This window comes from Carlito syrichta, unplaced genomic scaffold (genome assembly GCF_000164805.1).
Source record: "Carlito syrichta isolate Samal-C Ts95f unplaced genomic scaffold, Tarsius_syrichta-2.0.1 Scaffold80553, whole genome shotgun sequence".
NCBI classification, from domain to species: domain Eukaryota; kingdom Metazoa; phylum Chordata; class Mammalia; order Primates; family Tarsiidae; genus Carlito; species Carlito syrichta.
This window is the reverse complement of record NW_007024649.1, coordinates 352,616-372,396: the sequence shown is the minus strand read 5'-3', so window position 1 is coordinate 372,396 and position 19,781 is coordinate 352,616. Positions and strand designations below refer to the sequence as shown.

The following is a 19,781-nucleotide window of genomic DNA, read 5'->3' as shown; positions in this document are numbered from 1 at the left end:
CTTTAATTTATCAAAAAATAATGTAATCATATCCCTTGCAATTCAAAAATCAATTTAACATATATAGCCATGGCTATTCCGTAATTAAGTAATGATTGGTTAACTACCAAAAATAAGATAGAGACTACCATCAGGTTAAAAAAAAAAAAAAAGACTCATACAAACATGAAGAGTATAGTGAGGCTATAGAAAATATCATGAAACCCTAAGATTATAAATAAAGCACCCCCACTGGAAGATCCTGTGTTAAAATGATTTAAACGGCAGGCTGTCTGGCCCCAAAGAAAGCCTCAATAAATTTCAACAAACTGGAGTAAATCAGACTAAGTTCTTCGAATACCGAGGAATTAATACCAAGGAATTATCAATAACAAAAAGATAAATAGAACTCCAACTGCCTGAAAATTAAACAATATACTTATGATATGCTTCTAAGTAGTTCACAGGTGTACTAGGCAGAATAATTAGTGGACCCCCTAAAGAGGTCCATGAGATACACCCAGAAGCTGTGAATATATTAATTCATTTGGCTAAAGAAACTTTACAAATGTGACTAAGAATAAGGATCTTGATATAAGGCATTATCCTGGATTATTTGAATGAGCCCAACCAAATCATATAGGTTCTTAAAATCAAATAAACTTTTCTGGCTGAGAATTAGAGTGAGATGTAACTATGAAGGAATGGTCAGAGAGGTGCAACACTGCTGGCTTTGAAGACAGACAAAGGGACCATAAGCAAAAGTACACAGGTGGCCTCTAGAAGCTAGAAAAGACAAGGAAACACATACTCCCCAGAAGTTAACAGAAAAAAATTACAGTCCTGCTCACACCTTGAATTTAGCTCAGTGTGACTCACATCAGATTTCTAATCTACAAAACCATAAAACAAAAAGTTGTGTTGTAAGTCATTAAGTTTGTGGTTATGTGCTGCAGCAACAATAAAAAGCTAATAAAATGAGATAAATAAAATCAAAACAAAAAAATAGAAAATATTTTGAACCAATAGTAATAAAGATATGACATAGCAAAACCTACATAACGTAGTTAAAGATGTACTTAATAGAAATTGTATAATCCTAAATGTATATTTTTTAAAAGGCTGAAACTCAAAGGTGTAACCTTCTAACTAAAAAATAAAAATAGTCAACTTAAAGTAAGAAGGAAAAAAAGAAATAGATATTCATAAAATAGAAAACAAACATAGTAAACTAGAAGTTCTAACATAATTCTTTTGAACATTAATAGAAATGATAAATCCCTAATATGAGTAAGAAAAAATATATACAACAAATTATCAAAGTCAGGAAAAATCCAAAAAAGATTAGGAGATATTACAAATAATTCTACAATTAATAAATTTCACAATTTGTGTGAAATAGACAAATATCTTTAAAAAATAAGACTTAACCAAAGTTCACAAAAGAAATATATAATGTTAACAGTTGGATACATATTAAAGAAATTGATTCACTTATTAAAACCCTTCCCACAATGTTAAATATGAACAATGTATTTTGGCTATGTCAACAAATGACCCTATATTCTCAAGATGTAAACTACATAAAGGAAAAGGCCATGATGTCTATAATTTACTTTTAAATTCATCAAATAGCTGGGTGCAGTGGCTTACACTCATAATCCCAGCACACTGAAATGCCAAATGCTATGATCAAGCCATTGCACTCTAGCCTGGGCAACAAAGCAACACTCTGTCTTATTAATTAATTTCACCAACATATATAATCTATGAAAAATAAAATTACATATACAGGCATACCTTAAAGATATAGAGGGTTTTGACCCAGACCACTGCGATAAAGCAAATCTTGCAACAAGTCATACAAATTTTTTGGTTTCCCAGTGCATATAAAAGTTATGTTTCTATTATTGTAGTCTACTACTTGTGCAACAGCACTATGTCTATAAAAACAATATACATGCCTTAATTTTAAAATATGTTATTACTACAAAATGCTCATAATCATCAGAGCCTTCAGCAAGTAGTAATCTTTGTGAGTAGAGGATCCTGCCTTGATGTTGATGGCTACTGACTGATAAGGCTGTGCCAATTTCTTAAAATAAGACAACAATAAAGTTTGCCACATCGACTGAATCTTACCTTCATGAAACATGCAATGCTGTTTGACAGCATTTTTCCCACACTAGAACTGCTTTCAAATTGGAATCAGTCCTCTCAACACCCGCTGCTACTTTATCAATTAAGCTTATGTAATATTTAAATCCTTTGTTGTCATTTCAACAATGTTCACAGCATCCTCACCAGGAGCAGATTCCATCTTTAAAAAAAATAAATAACTGGCCAGGCATGGTGGCTCAGCCTGTAATCCCAGCACTTTGGGAGGCCGAGGTGAAAGGATTGCCTGAGCCTGGGGGTTCAAGACCAGCCTGGGCAACTTGGTGAGACCTCGCCTCTACGATAAATCGCAAAAACTAGCCGGGTGTGGTGGTATGCGTCTGTAGGTCCAGCTACTTGGAAGGCTGAGACGGAAGGATCTCCTGCGCTCAGCAGATCGAGGCTGCAGTGGCTGTGAGCATGCCACTGCAATCCAGACTTGGCGACAAGAGTAAAACTCCAACTCAAAAAAAAAAAAATTATTTTTGTTCATCCATAGGAAGTAACTCCTCATCCATTCAAGTTTTATCATAAAATTGCATGAATTCAGTCACATCTTCAGGCTCGACTTCTAATTTTAGTTCTCTTGCTATCTCCACCACATCTGCAGTGACTTCCTCCACTGAAGTCTTGAACCGCAAAGTCATTCATGAGGGTTAGAATCAACTTCTTCAGAATTCCTGTTAACGTTGATAGTTTGACCTCCTCCCATGAATCACAGATGCTCTTAATGATATCAAGTATGGTAATTCCTTTCCAGAAAGTTTTCAGTTTGCTTTGCCTAGATTCATCAAAGAAGTCACTATCTATGGCAGTTACAGCCTTACAAAATGTATTTCTTAAAGAATAAGAATTGAAAATCAGAATTACTCCTTGATGAGCTACAGAATGGATTTTGTGTTAGCAGGCATGAAAACAACATTAACCTCCTTATACATCTTGAGTGTTCAAAAGAACTTAGAACACCCAAGAGTTCTTGGGTAACTAAATGCATTGTCAATGAGCCATAATATTTTGAGAGGAATCAGTTTTTCTAGACAGTGAACTTAAATATCCAGTAAACCATGCTGTAAACAGAAGTGCTGTCATTCAGGCTTTGTTGCTTCACTGACAGTACACAGAGCTGATTTAGCATAATTCTTAAAGGTCCTAAGATTTTCAGAATGGTAATAAGCATTGGCTTCCACTTATAATCAATAGCTGCATTAGCCCCTTAAAAAGAATCAACTTATCCTCTGAAGGTTTGAGGCCAGGCATGACCTCTCCTCTCTAGTTGTGAAAGTCCTAGATGGCATCTTCTTCCAATAGAAGGCTATTTCATCTACACTGAAAACCTGTTGGTTCATGAGGTTTAAGGAAAAAAGCCTTTACCACAATATAAAATTGCAAGGTAAAGCAGCAAGTGCTGATGTAGAGTAGAAGCTGCAGCATGTTACCCAGAGAATCTAGCTAAGCTCGTTCATGAAGGTGACTATACTAACAACAAAGTGACAGATGTCTGACTTTTCCTTTCACATGAAAACTCAGAGGCCATTGTAGGATTATTAATAATCGGCCTACTTTCAATATTTGTGTGTCTCAGTGAATAGGGAGGCTCAGTTCCCAGGGGAGGAAGAGCTGATCAGTGGAGCGGTCAAAACACAGCATTTACTAATTAAGTTCACCATCTTTTACATGGGGACTGTTCATAGCACCCCAAAACAATGCAATACTAATATCAAAGATCACTGATGATAGATAATTACCACATATATAATAATAATGAAAAAAGTCTGAATTATTGTGAGAATTACCAAAGTGTGACACAGAGACAGGAATGAAAGCAGCACACATTGCTGGGAAAATGGTGCTAAAAGATTTGGTGAACACAGTGCTGCCACAAAACTTCAATTTGTAAAAAAATGCAATATCTATAAAACACTATAAAGTGAAGTGCAATAAATGATAAATAAATACTAGCAGTCAAATTCAGTGACATAAAAAGGATAATATATATTACAACCGAGTAAGGTTATTTCAGGAATTTGAAGGTTGTTAAGCATTCTCAAAACAATCTGTATGAACTCTCAGGTCCAAAGGACAATGCCAGCCACCCAATTTCAAATCTCCCTCCACATAACCTCTCAAAAAACAGACTAAAAATCAAAGAGCAAATATATATATATATATATATATATATATATATATATATTTATATATACATACATATACACATATTTATGTGTACACATAACTCACATCTGCAACACTACTAGGAAACAAAGATACTATAACCTTCAGATTATCTGTAAACAGGAAAATAAACCAAATTACAATAGAGTTTCCAGGGCCCCTCTATTGCAAGCCTATGGATATGGTGATCAGAGGGAGGGGGGACAGATAGAAGGGCACAAAGGACTTAAACCAAAGCACAGGGAGGAAAAAAAAAAGAAAGAAAGCCCAACTCAATGCCACAATCCTAAACACAGGCTGGTGCTTGGTAATTCAAAGCACAGACTTTATAGGCTTCAAAGTTCAAAGTGAGTAGAACCAAAAGTGAGAGCCTTGGTAAAGATTTCCTTGTGGAGGAGAACCAGATACACAGAAAAAATATATATAATGGGTTATACCTCTTCAAGAAGTGGCAGTGAAAGGCCTAAGTGAAAGAAAAGGCAAGGATCCCAGAGAAATAAAAGAGAAACAAGACACCAACTTCTCCTCACATTATCATCCATAAAAAGAAATTGCATAGAAGAGGGCTGAACCACCAGAGAAAACAGGACATTCTTAAAGTGGAACCCTGCCCCTGTGGGGAACAGGAGTGGAAAAAAGCAGACCTCAGTCCCTGTGCAGTGGCTTGGCAAGCCTGGGCAACATATCAAGACTCCACCTCTAAAAAATGTTTTAAAAGAAAAAAAGCAGACTTCATCCACTCATCATAGTTAGAAATCTGGATAAAAATCTCCTTTGAAGAGGTAGTAACTGAGTGGGGACATAAGAAAACTTTTATACTGCTGGTCAAATTCTTCTCTTTGATCTGGATGCCAGTGACATGGGAGTGTTTTGTGTGTGAAAATACATTCAGCTATATGTTTATGAAATGTACTTTTTTGTGTATATAATTATACTTCCATTAAAGATTTAAAAAAATAGATATGATGCCTGTTCTCTAGAGAATGATAGTCTAAGAAACATATAAAAGAAAACATATGAACAACCAAAACAATCATTTTTTTTAAAGAAGGAGAAAGAATAATAAATGGCACTATTAGGCCATGAAAGACAAGTAGTAAATAACATTTCAATGTATTTTGTGTGTTTCTGCAAGAATATAAGAGAGGTACAATATAACAAAATCAATCTAATATACCACATTAATAGAAAGAGTTGGTAAGGAAATCGCATGATCATTTCAATTAATGTAGAAAAAGCATTTGACAGAATCCAACACCCTTTCATGATTAAAAAAAAATTCAAACAACTAGGAATAAAAGAGAACTTCAACATGATAAAGGGCATCTATGAAAAACCTATAGTTAACATCATATTTGATAAGACTGAAATCTTTCCCCCTAAGATCAGGAAGAGGACAAGGATAACTACTTTCCCAATGAAGTTCTAGCCAGAGCACTAGACAAGAAAAAGAAATCAAAGGCATCCAAATTGAAAATTTTAAAAAGAGGTAAAATTACCTCTATTCTCAGATACCATAATACTATACAGTTGTCCCTTGGAATCCATGGGGCATTGGTTCCAGGACCCCCAAATACCAAAATCCAAGGATGCTCAAGTCCTTCATATAAAATGGTGTGATATTTGCATATAACCTATACACTTCCTCTTATATACTTTAAATCATCTTTAGATTACTTATAATACCTAATACAATGCAAATGCTATGTAAGTCATTGCTATACTTTATTTTTATTTGTATTATTTTTTATCATTGTACTGTTTTTTGGTTTTTCTCCCCAAATATTTTTGATCCACAGTTGGTTGAATCTGCAGATCCAGAATCCATGGATGGATATGGAGGGCTGACTATGTATGGAAATTCCAAAGAATCCACACACAAATCACTACTAGAACTAGAATATAAATTCAACAATTTGCTGGTTACAAGATCAACACACAAACATCAGAAATAAACAATACAAAAAGAAAATTAAGAAAACAATGCTATTTATAATAACACTCAAAAGAATAAAATGCATAGGTATAAATTTAACCAAAAATTCACATACTGAAAACTACAAAATATTGCTGGAAAAAATTAAAGAAAATCTAAATAAATAAAAAGACATTCTGCATTCACAGATTGGAAGGCTTATTATTATAAAGATGGCAATACTCCCCAATTTTATATATTGATTTAATGCAATCCCAATCAAAATTCCAACTATCTTTTTTGTAGAAATGGAAAAGGTGATTCTCAAGTTTATATGGAATTGTAAGGGACCCCAAACACTCAAAACAATACTGAAAAAGAAAAATAAAGTTCTCAAAGGGGTTCACAAATAAAAAAAAACTAAGAGTCAATGCATTAGAAGGCAAAGGATCAAATCACCATCATCCATCACAAGCATAGCTTGTGGTTTTGCTAGCCTTATACTATAACGTACTTTGTACCAAACTGGGCAATCACTTTAAGATAAAGTGAACTAGAAAATACTTTCATGTTATCTTCAAAATTAACAAACACTATATACAAGTCAAATACATTTTATTTTTAGAGTTACATTTCTGAAATTCAACAATTGGGAGAAATCACGTGACTTGCTTCCCTTTACAAATCTAGACTTACTACCTTTCTCATATATCCACCTATTTCCAAAGCAAACAAGTTTATCATCTGGATATCCAAATATCTGAGTAACTGTTAATCATAGAATAAATCAGTGGTCTAAGCTGCACACAGGTCAAAGTTTTTGAAATATGTCTGAACATCCCTGACAGCTTCACATGCATCTACCCATGGATAGAGTAAACTGTGAAAAATAGCTTGGAACTATTTACTATACCATTTACCAGAACAGAGATGGCAGAAAAATGTGCACAACTCTTAGCTGAGTAGTAACATTAGAAAAAGTCTCACTAGTCAAAAATATCAACAGAGCCAGGCTCGGTCGCTCAGCCTGTAATCCCGCGCTTTGGGAGGCTGAGGTGAGTGGATTGCCCGAGCCCGCGGGTTCGAGACCCGCCTGGGCAACTTGGTGAGACCTCATCTCTACAATAAATCAAAAAATTAGCTGGGCGTCGTAGTGCCTGTAGCTCCAGCTACTCAGAAGGCTGAGGTGGAAGGATCGCCAGAGCCCAGCAGGTTGAGGCTGTGGTGGCCGGGAGCGTGCCACTGCCCTCCAGTCTGGGTAACAGAGTGAGACTCCAACTCAGGAAAAAAAAAAGTATCAACAGAAGCAGTGGAGGCCAAACAGGTGGCGAAGCAGGAAGCGGAACGGACCAGATTTGTGGTGGAGAAGGCTGAGCTGCAGAAAAAGAAGGCCATCACCTCTGCTGAGGGCAACTCCAAGGCCACTGAACTGATTTCCAACTCTCTGGCCACAGCAGGCAACAGCCTGAATGAGCTACACTAGCTGGAAGCCACCAAGGACATTGCACACTGGCTGTCACGCTCTTGGAACATCATCTACCTGCCGGCGAGCCAGTCTGTGCTCCTCCAGCTACCCCAGTGAGGTCCACCCTGCCCGCACGTCCTCAAGCCACTAGGGCCAGTGCCCCAATAATGTTTAACATGGGCTTCCTTGCCCTCATCCCAGAAATCACTTTGAAATTTCATGATTGGCTTAAAGTGAAGGAAATAAAAGTGTAAACGTTCAGGATATACATATATGTATATCTCAACAAAATTCTCAAAGAAAAGATACCAAGAACACCTAGTAGCTCCTTTCATTATGAATTTCATAATAGGAGAAAGAGAAGGAAAAATGGCAAGAGGAAGAAGAGGGCAAGGGAGGAAATAAGAAGGGAAGAGAGTAAGTGAAGAAGGGTAGAGGAGAAAAAGTGTGGCATCAGCACACTTAACAAGTTAAGTGAAAATCAGCAGATGTGGCTGAGGCAGCAAATCTACCACATATTTTCAACAAGATAGACATTACATAATCATGGGTCACATTAGTATGCTACTGAGTTGACAGAAACATCTTGTCTTGAAGGGCTATTGCCCAATTTTATTTTATATTTTTAGAAAATAATCATTTTATATTTCCTATCACAGTGCTTGGTACATACAAGTAATAGATGATTGTTAAGTGACTGAATGGATAGATGATTGAATGAACAAACAAATGGGAAGAAGAAAAAATAATAAATATTCAAAGTAAAGCAAGTTTTCAAATATTTGATAATGGGAAAGACTTGTTGCTTCTCCATTTTAAAAAGCTAATCTAATTAGGAGGGAAACGTGTGAGAAGCAGCATGGCACAGAGAGAAGAAGGCAAGATTTAGAGTCAGAAAAACTTAGATTAAATTCCTTGCTCAATTCTTATTGGCTGGTGTCCTTAAGCAAATTGCTTAATTTATATAAGTCTTCGTTTCCCCCACCTGTAAAACGGGGATCAAAATATCTACCTTACAAAGAACAAACCAGCACTTCTGGCACCTGGAATACACTACACAAAACCAGTTCTCAAATCAACTCTGTAATTTATAATGTAGCCCACAGATGGGTGTTACTAACAATGCTCGCCATCTGGTAGCTTCCCGTTTTAAATAATTATTCTTGCTAACTAGGTGCCAAGCTTTTAGAATCATTATATTAAATGTTTGTACCCTCTAAATTTTGGTGTCCTTAGACAAAGCCCAGTAGGACCAGCCATAGTTCAACTTATGAGGTTGTTCAGAGAAACTCGTAGGAAAAGAAAAACACCTTGTACAGTAACAGGCATGTAATAAATTCTTGTTATTCAAACATTTTATTAATACCTGTATTTAATCCATTTGCCACTCTATATTATCACAACTATTCCAATAAGGCCATATTGAGAATACCGATTATTCATATCAGCCACTTCCAGTAATATATAAACAAGATGAACATGAAAGGATGATAAGAACTGCAACATTCTTTTCAAAGATTTGAGTTGATTCTTTCAGCCTTAACTTCTGGATTTTTCTCTCTTAAATTCATAAAGACTGAGAATTTAGAAGAGTAGACAGTATCTTTACTTCAGAAGCCATTTCTAGAAGAGAATAAGTGAAGTGTCAGATTCAAAAAGGGAATTCAAAGTTACCACTATCAGGGTATGCTTGTTCTCTGCTGGATGGGCAAACAGAACTGCTCCTATTGTGTTTTGCATCTGGTCTCAGCTGTGCAAACACCAGTTAAGTAAGAAAAACATTAAGCCATTTTTATCAGATCTACTAACAACCCAGATAAACTCCTTTAGGATCAATAGTTTAGTAATGAAATAACAAAAATTTTCCAACCTATAAGAATCTTTGTATAAAGCACTCCTACTTAGCTCTAAGAGATTATTTTCTCTGGATTATTAGATACCCGGAAATAAGTATTTTATTATAAGGTATGCCAATCCAAACCAGGATCAAAGAAACAACTGTTATAAAAAGAGTTAAATTTGGGCCAGGTATGGTGGCTCAAGCCTGTAATCCCAGCACGCTGAGAGGTGGAGAGAGGACTGCCTGAGCTCAAGCGTTCGAGAACAGTCTGGGCAACTTGGCGAGACCTTGTCTCTACAATAAAAATAAAAATAAAAAAATAGCTGCGTTGGTGGCACATGCCTGTGGTTCCACCTACTTGAAAAGCTGAGGTAGAAGGATCATCTGAGCCCAGCAGGTCAAGGCTGCGGTGGCTATGAGTATGCCATTGCACTCCAGCCTAGGTGACAGAGCAAGACTCTGACTCAAAAAAAAAAAAGTTAAATTTAAATGATCTATAGATATTACTGACTACGGTGATGTTTCAACAACAGTTATGTCATACTGGAACAAACAACTTCCCTCAAGGAAGTATTTCTTCTGAGCAAATGTCAAATCAAGCTTACAAACTAGAGCACCCAGTTTTCCTACAAATTAAAGGATAATGTCCCTATATCTGTTAGGTGGTAAATAGTATGCTTTTAAATAGAATCCATGTCCTGACCTTACATTAGTCAAATGTAGAACCAAGAGGATTAAAAGAGAAGTTCTTTCACATATTGACTAAAAATTAGAATACTAGTTTATCTGAATAAAAATTGATCACATTATGACTAAATAATAAAAAACTAAAAAAAATTTAGTCAATTATTAACTTTTTGGATTTGATGGCATTTTAACAATAAAAATCAATCCAAGCAGGAATGAATACTATGGTTTCAAAAAGATAAACAAACATTAAATGAGAGATATACTTTTAAATGATAGAGCTCTAGTAGGTTTAGTATCAAGTTCTAGTAGAGAAATAATTCACCACCATCATCAGCAAAGTAATTAACCAAATGATATATTTTTTGTTATTTGCTGATATGTATGCTTAGCTCTTACTTGGAAGAACAGATTTTTATTTTTCTGGTGCCATCAAGTGGTAACATTATGAAATGTTCTAAGATTAAATGAAATAATTTCTTAATATTAACATTATGCAATGTTCTAAGATTAAATGCAATAATTTCTTTTTGACAGAAAACGTCATACTGATGCATTTTATCTGTCAATTGAACACCAGTGATATTTTAGTACATAATTAGCTGAAAAGAAAGGGGTAAATATCAGAGCAGATTTTTTCACAGCTCATCCCTATTTTAAACTTCCAACCCAAAATGACAGTTAAGGCAAAGAATAAAGATGAACAGACCTTTAAGACCAGAAGGCTCCTCTTGCAACACACATACAAACAAACAAAAACTCAACAGATCATTTAACCACTTGAAAAATAAAACTAGGTTCAAAATGATCTATCAATCAAACCATGAGAACAAGGGACTTCAAAATTAGCTTCTCAATTAGAAACCTTAAAAGTAATAGCTAAAATTATACAACCATATCAAGACAATAAAATAATGAAAAATGAATATTAGGAACAATTATTTGAAATTGTGTGTTAACAGATCCCAAATGGTTTATCAGCAACTTCAGCAAAATAATAATAACTAACCGAAAACTAAATAAACAAGATTCCAACTCCTCTTACTGCCATACATACAAAACATTAATAGTTACTTGATACCCAAGCCCATCAAAATCGGTAGCCATTGTGAAATCTGTATTTGGCAAATTGAACAAATTTATTTAGCTATGCTCTCTCCTGAAACTCCATTAACATGGCAGTAAAATAATTTTTTAAAACGAAAATCCCCACAAAGACAAAGAGACTGAAAGAGACAATAACAGTAACAAAATTTTAAAAAATAGAAAGTGGATGGATGAGAGATTGCAAACCCAGGAAACTCGAGAAAGCTGCCGGGCTTACATGGCACAGTAAAACTCTCCAAAAATTAAGGAATTGGTGGCATTAGCAGGCTGTGGAAGTGGGAGTGAAAGCTAATAAGAGAACTGGTCAAAATCCTGGTTAAGAAGCAGTTAGGACCCACCATCCATTCCCTATTTCACTCCATACCGCCAGGCATATGCCTTTATACCACATATAAGACAAAGTTTATTCTCTAGAAGCAAAACAGAAGGTTTCTGGACTGTAGGATACCAGGCACAGGGAGAGAAAGCATCAGTAAATTATCAAAAATATTAAAAAGCATCAGTAATACAGGAGACTGCAATAATCTGAATGCTACTGAAAAGTCAAAGACCACAGAAGAATGAAAATAATTTTCTGGAAAGAAAACCACTGGAGGAAGATCACAATCAACCTTTGATTATGATGTCCAAAAAGTGAGGTAATTAAATGCAGAATGCATCATTCTGCTCCGATAAGGAAAAAGACCAAAGGACTAAAATGATAGATGATGCTTTAAAAAAAAACAAAGTTCTACTTAGAGATATTCAGCTACATTCAGCTCTACACGTCCCATACCTCCTCCATATGTCCCATACCACCTCCTAAATTAGATAGCTAAGAACTTACTACAACTAATAAAAAGAATAGTAAGCAAATCCTCTTAGTTTAAAAGCCCATTTCATTTTGTTTCTGCAGGTCAAGAGTAAATACATTAGAGAATCTCTGTGAATTACTGCTAAGGGTGAAGGCTGGTGAACACTGTAATCAAGTCAGAAAAAAAGAGTATCAGTCATACAAGAGACTTGGGGACTTGTGTGCTTTTTTAAACAATGTTTTTATAGATTAACTGCTCAGAGTAGAAAGTTAAGTACCACTGATAATGTCTAACATCTCCATCTCGTGGTACTAAAAGTATATATCCATATATAGGTCACTTAAGTTTCAATACTTTCTCATTTTCAGTCTTGCTTGTTATAGGACTAGACAGAAGATATAGTTTATATGCATATACTTTTTTTCCCAGATACCAACATAAGGATATGCCAGAACATGTTAAAATTGATAAAACTGTACCTTGAACACCTTCTAGGAGTAAATCAACTCCCTTTCTATAAAAATCAGAAGCAGCTTCATAGTCGTCTTCCTCCTCCTTTTTCAATGCCAGTTTTATTAATTCTCCTGCTTTCTCCAAATAATCTTTCTTGCCAAGCTTGGATTTTAAGCTCCCAGGAAAGAGGCTACGACTTTCCCGATCTTCTGTTTTGTTCTGTTCACTATCAGAAGCAACAGCCCCTAGTGCTGAAGAATCCGAAGAAACATTGATACCAAAAGTTCTAATGGGAGAATTCTGATTGGAAGCCATTCCATCATCTAACTCAGCAAGAGAATCCACATCAACAGTAAGAGATATCAGATCACTGTCACTGGAGAAGCCTAGAAATATGATCACAACAATAAACAGATATTAAATTCAGAATACAAATCATGCTAATTATTCATTTTTTCAAATTATTCAAGTTAATTGAGAAAGCTATAATTCACTGATGGTAGTCAGTGTCTACTAATTTATTTCATCTTAGTTCATTCACTTTTGTACTGTTGTTCTTTAACTCTGGAAGACAATTTGCTTACCTTAATCATTAAACTAAAACTGAAGACAAGTCTTTTTTTATTTTTTTATTTTTTACTGAGTTGGAATCTCACTCAGTCGCCCAGACTGGAGTGCAGTGGCTGCTCCCGGCCACCGCAGCTTCGACCTGCTGGGCTCCAGCGATCCTTCTGCCTTAGCCCTCCAAGTAGCTGGAACTACAGGCATGTGCTACCATGCCCAGCTAATTTTTTATTTATTTATTTACTGTAGAGTTGAGGTCTTACCAAGTTGCCCAGGCGGGTCTCGAACCCACGGGCTCAGGTAATTCATTCACCTCGGCCTCCCAAAGCGTGGGATTACAGGCTGAGCCACTGAGCCTGGCCGAAGACAAGTCTTTATCTAGCCTTGCTGCCAAAAAGAGCCTTTAACACAGGACTTGTAAACTATTTACAGAAAACTGTTGCTTGTACACACAGCTGCTATAAACAACAGTCTTATAATAAAGGGAAAAGAGTAAGCTTTAGAGTAAGACTAAAAAGAAGAAGAAAAAAAAGGACTTAAATCCTAGCTCTTTATTTGTTTTTAAGAGCCATGGTCTTGGTATGTTGCCCAGGATGGACTCTATCTCCTGGGCTCAAGTAATCCTTCCACCTCAGTCAGGATTGCAGACACGCATCCATCCAGCTCCAGCTCTTAACACTTACTGGGTAACTAACAGTAAGTTACTAAATAAAGTTGCTTATTATGCAAGGCTCCAAATGAGGACTAGAGTTAATGTATATAAAGTGTAGGGATTATCATTACAACAATTCTATAATACAGGTTGAATATCCCTTATCCAAAATGCTTAGGACCAGTAGTGCTTCAGATTTCAGATTTTTAGATTAAGGATACTCAATCAGTAATTACATAATGATTATACAGTGTATCATCCTCAAAAGTGTGCTTTTAGATAACCATCCATATCTAGAAAAATCTATGCTATTTTTTTCTTAAAGGCTGAATTTTTTAATCCTTTTTTTTAAACTTTTTGTTTTAAAGATGTGGGGTACAATTCAGGGTTAAGTATACAAGTGTTCATTATGCAGGTACCCTTGTTGATGAGGTGTACAACCCCCACTCCTGGCAGTTTCCCATTACTAAGGCTGAATTTTTAGACAATTTTGTCTCAGGCTCTTCCACAAGCTTTTTTTGGTTTAAATGTGCACCTTTGTTCTCAGGAAAAATAAAAATAATAATAATAAGTGCTATGAATTATTGAGTAGTGAAAATTCCTTCTCCCAGGTAATGTAACTGACTTAATGGTAAATGAAGATGATCCACAACACATACTCAAACTTTCTTGTCTCAGTACCTCCCTTTATACTCTAAAATGACTGTGGGCTCCAAAAAGCTTTTGTTTATGTAAATTATATCTGTAAATATTTACCAATATCAATATTTAAAAAATAAGTTTACAAAAGAGGTCTGGATTTAAAAAATGTGGTACATATACACAGTGGACTACTACACAGTCACAAAAAAGGACAAAATTATAAACTTCACAGCAACTTAGATGAACTTAGAGTCTACAGTACTGAGTGATCTATCACAAAAATAAAGAATTGAGTACCACATGTTCTCACTCATAAGTGGACCTTGAACAATTATCACAATACTATAAGAAATGACAGTAGTGGGAAACTGCTGGGGAGGAGGAGTACTGGCAGTAGTGGGAAACTGCCAGGGGTGGGAGCACATCTTATCAACAAGGGTACCTGCATAAAGAAGTTTAGAAATTTTTAAAATAAAACACTAAAGCCCATTACATGTTAACATAACTTTTTTTTTGAGGTGGAGTCTCACTCCATTTCCCAGGCTGGAGTGCAGTGGCATGCTCATGGCCACCCCAGCGTCGACCTGCTGGGCTCTGGTGATCCTTCCACTTCAGCCTTCCAAGTAGCTGGAACTACAGGCACGCGCTACCACGCCCAGCTATTGTTAACATAATTTTTATTAAAAAATAACTATTTTTTCCAAAACATATTTAGTGAGAGAAGTAACACTGTTTTACTTTTTTTTTTTTTTTCAGTTGGAGTCTCACTCTGTCGCCCAGACTGGAGTGCAGTGGCCGCCGCTCGCGGCCACCGCAGCCTGACCTGCTGGGCTCTGGCAATCCTTCCGCCTCAGCCTTCCAGTAGCCAGAATTACAGGCATGCGCTACCACGCCCAACTGATTTTTTGATTTATTGTAAAGATGAGATCTTGCTGCCCAGGCGGGTCTCGAACCTGCGGGTTCAGGCAATCCACTCACCTCAGCCTCCCAAAGGCGTGGGATTATAGGCTGAGCCACCGAGCCCGGCTTGTTTTACATTTTTGCAAATTTTGTTTGTGTCTGACTTAACAGAAGATGACTAGATCCTCATATCTGATTTTGCTCATAATCTGTCATCATACGTTATTTTGGTTAAGAGATATGAAAAACTGTCACATAGATATATGACTGAAAAAGACAAATATATTTTAGTGACTTTTTCAGATAACTGTGAATACTGTTCTTTGATACTACACCAAAACTCTTCAAGTGGAAGCTTCTTAAAGTTTAGGTGCAATGTGGGTTATAAAATCATACCAATGAAATTTCTGTTTCTTTTGCACTCAAATCCATTGGTCTGTCTTGCATACCAAATGGATCTTTTAACTGTGAGTTTTTAACATAACACATTGGTCACTCTGAAAATACTGGTTCCCTGAGTTATACAGATCTTCCACATGTTGACACATTTCATTATTATAATGTCCCCCAAAAATCATATTTGTTAATATCACCACCAATCTCAACAGAAAAATTTTTAAGTATTAGGGAACTGTCAAATCCAAAGTGGCAGATACAAGCTACCCAAAATCCTAACACTGAGTTGAAAACTCAAATTTTATCACTGGCAACAATCAGTAAATATCAGTTGTTTTTCCTGAAGTGTCAGCTCACTTCATTCACTTCCAAGAAAAAAATATGCCAAATACCCAGGTCTGAATAACAGTAGTTTGTCAACTATTCTTTCAAGCAAAATGGTATGCCATGAAAAAAGCAGCTAGTTCCGTTCATGGTTCAAACAACTGCACAAATGCTATTCCTCAGGACAACCAAGATAGTCCAATGGTCAGAGTGCTTTATATATACTTCATATTTTTTCACACAGAATATTGAAAAAGACATGTAACAGGGATTGAGGTTTAATAAAATTAACAGTTTTTACTGCTTTATAAAGGACATTCTTAGGAGAAATTAGCATTGGTTTTACAAGTATATGCAATAAGTACTGTTGTAATTTGGTGTCACTGTCTTGATTCATACCAAAGCATAGCAGTTTGATCCACCATGGCTTTTGTATTGTCAGTGCAAATGTCAACACAGTGAAAAGGCAAAGAATGTCCTGGTATTATTGTCAACATACTTTTTGCCTTGTAATCCTCCAAAAAAATCTCAGAAACACCCGGAATCTGAAGATCACAGTTTGAGAGCCATAGATCTATATCATTAAGTAAGACTGACAATAAGAGTTATATTAAAAATAGTTTGGAAACAACTATGAGATCTGCATCACTGTTGAATATTAACTACCAAGTTTCTAAAAAAGATAAAAATAAAAACAAAAGAGAAAATGATTTCCAAGTCAAAAGTAAAGGTAGATTAGACTACACAATTCAAGATCAGAGATCAGCAGTTTTTCTATAGAAGGCCACGGAATAAATATTTTAGGCTTTGCAGGCCATATATGGTCTCTGTCAAAAATATTCAACTTTTCTGTCATAATACAAAAGCAGCCAAATAAATTAATAAACATGGCTATGTTCTAGTAAAACTTTATTTATGGATACTGAAACCTGAATTCTCTAGGATTTTCACATCACAAAATCACATTCTTTTAATATTTTTCAGTCATTTAAAACTGTAAAAACCATCCTTAGTTTGTAGGCCATACAAAAACAGGTGGCAGGCTAGATTCAGCCCACGGGCCATAGTTTGCCAACTCCTATTTTAGACTCAAATTGCTCACTTCATATCAAATAAAGTAAGTTAGGGTAAAAACATGTTACTGGCAGCTAAGTTCAAATTTTTAATCTGCTTTAGGAACTACTTTGGCACTCTGTCAACATATCCTCATTTTCAACTTTTTTCAAAATGCCCAAAAAGAACTAATTCTGTTCCCAAAAAGCAACAGATTTTATTAAACCCACAATCTAAAATGAGATTCATTGAACCTAGTAGAAATCTTTTCAGGCTCTGGCATTTTGGCCATACAGATAGTACTTGATAATCCTAAATCTTTCACAGTAATCTATAAACTTATTCATCCACTATTCTGAGAAATATATATAAACTTTGTAAGAGATTTTTCTTAATAATTTAAAATATTTTATGCATTTCAATGCAAATATATTTACTTTAAATAGTGCTATTATAAAACCTAGCCCACTGAAATTAATAAACAAATAGATAAAGTTGAAAAAAGGTTCTGGTTTATACAGCTATTCACAAAAGACAAGAAATGCTGTGTTATAGATCTTTTGTCTGTTCTCCTGTGTGTTGTCACTATAACCTTCCATCATCTATTACACTCTTCTGTTTGATGCTTTTGCCTGATTTTCCTTTCTAACAGAACAATAATACGGAAGGGCAATAGGGTAAAGTTATGTGTATTCAGAGTCTTCCACAAAAATCTAGTAACATAGTCATACTTCCTCTTACCTTTCCAATCTTATTTTATTAGCAATGAGAATCATACTTAAATGAAATTATATCAACATAGTAAGACCATCAAAAAACTCAGAAAGTCAGATAATAAAATTAAGTAAATAAACATTCTATACTGTTTCCTTTCCAAATTCTACATAATTTTTAAAAGCAAGCAAACACACACATATAACTAAGCAAGTTAGAAAGAGGAATTTTTTTTAGCCAAACCGAGAGAAGAAGGAGAAACAAAAGACTTCTGGCTTAACCTTTTGGAAGACAATTTGGCATTTCCAAAAATGTAACGACTGCTTATATACCCAGAAATTCAGCAATTTATACCCAAAGCAATCAGAGATGTACAAAAAAACCTATATACAAGAACATCCGTTCTTGACAGAATCAATTCCTAACAATAGTCAATTATGATACCTTCTGATAATAAAATAAAATGAAATTATTAAAAATTGTTATAAAAGAATGTTTAATGCTCAAGTATTTATGACATATTATGTGAAACAAACTGCAAGAATATGTATAATGTAAAATAATGAAAAAACACAATCACACACATTTTAAAAAGATACACTAAATGTTAATAGTTATTTTTTCTGTATAGTAGGATTACAGGTGGATTCTATAATACAGAATTTAATAATATTATTTGTGTGTGGTAAGCCCCTAAGCTTGGTATCTGAAAGGTATCAAAAGGAATGCAGCAAGGACTAAAGCTCGGAATTTGAGTATAAAGAAAAAACTCATTTTTTTTTGCAGGCATCATTTATGAAATACAAGCCTACAAGCCTACATGGATCATCCAGCAGTCAATGCCAAGGAAATCCTAACTTAAGAAAGAAGTTAGATATGATTATAAAGACAGATCTGATTAAAGCAGGGTAACTGCCGACATTTCCTCCTTCCCTACCTTATTTATATCCTTTGATTCTCCTCTAAAGTTGCACCCTACCCTACCACGCCTGAAAAACCTAACCCTATCATATCTCCTCAACCATACCCTGCAACTAATCATCTTACAGTACTTGCTGATTTATATCTCTTCCATATATAAATAACTCTAAATTCCACTTTTCTCAATGAAGTATTCTCCAACAAGTTCAAGAAAAGAAAAATAACACTTTAAAACTTCCTTCATCACCCTAGCAAAGAATCTCACCAGGCATGATGGTTTATGCCTGTAATCCCAGCACTCTGAGAGGCCCAAGGAAGAGGACTACTTGAGCCCAGGAGTTTGAGACCAGGAGTTTGAGACCAGCCTAGGCAACATAGCAAGATCTCGGCTCTATAAAACATAAGTGTGTGTGTGTGTGTGTGTGTGTGTGTGTGTGTGTGTATCTGGGTGTGGTAGTGTGTGCCTGTAGTCCCAACTACTCAGGATGCTGAGGCAGAAGGATTGCCTGAGCCCAGGAGATCGAGGCTGCAGTGAGCTGTTATTGTGCCACTGTACTCCAGCCTGGGCAACAGAGTAAGAGTCCAACTCAAAGAAAAAAAAATCTCATTTGTGTGTGTGTGTGTGTGTGTGTGTGTGTGTGTGATGTAAATATTCAGTCCCTAGTTTATCTTATATATTTAATATATCTCCTTAATACAGTGCTTGTTCAATTCCTAGAAATCATGGTCCTACAATTCAACTTGTTTTACACATAACTACATATAAATATCACATGAAGTGGAGACTAGCTCCCTAAAACCCAGAAAGTTAACAAGTAAGATATAAGGAGCAACAAGAAAGTGACAGGTTCTCAGTTTAGGTAGGAAGGGCATTGTGGATAAGGCAGGGCAACCACTAACATCTGATACAGCATAGAGACTATTTGTCAAAAGTTAAACCAACCTGAAGTCAACCCATACTTAAAGGGCCCTCTGGGCCATCATGAGAGTAAAAGGTGCATCCTTCACCAACACCATCAAGGTAAAAACCTAAGCTTTTTTTGGAA

At 35.6% G+C, this 19,781-nt stretch overlaps 1 protein-coding gene across 6 annotated transcripts in view; it reads right to left on the bottom strand.

Annotated features, from left to right (window-relative positions):
* Positions 1 to 19,781, bottom strand: part of RPS6KC1 (ribosomal protein S6 kinase C1) — a 192,020-nt gene that overhangs the window by 105,542 nt on the left and 66,697 nt on the right. For 5 of the 6 annotated variants that reach the window (XM_008055161.2, XM_021710891.1, XM_021710899.1 and 2 more), the window contains one exon: positions 12,596 to 12,955. The exons of the other annotated variant lie outside the window; for it this stretch is intronic. In XM_008055161.2, coding sequence (XP_008053352.1) covers positions 12,596 to 12,955 — 360 coding nt within the window. The remainder of the gene's footprint in view (positions 1 to 12,595; positions 12,956 to 19,781) is intronic. 6 annotated transcript variants of the gene reach the window in all.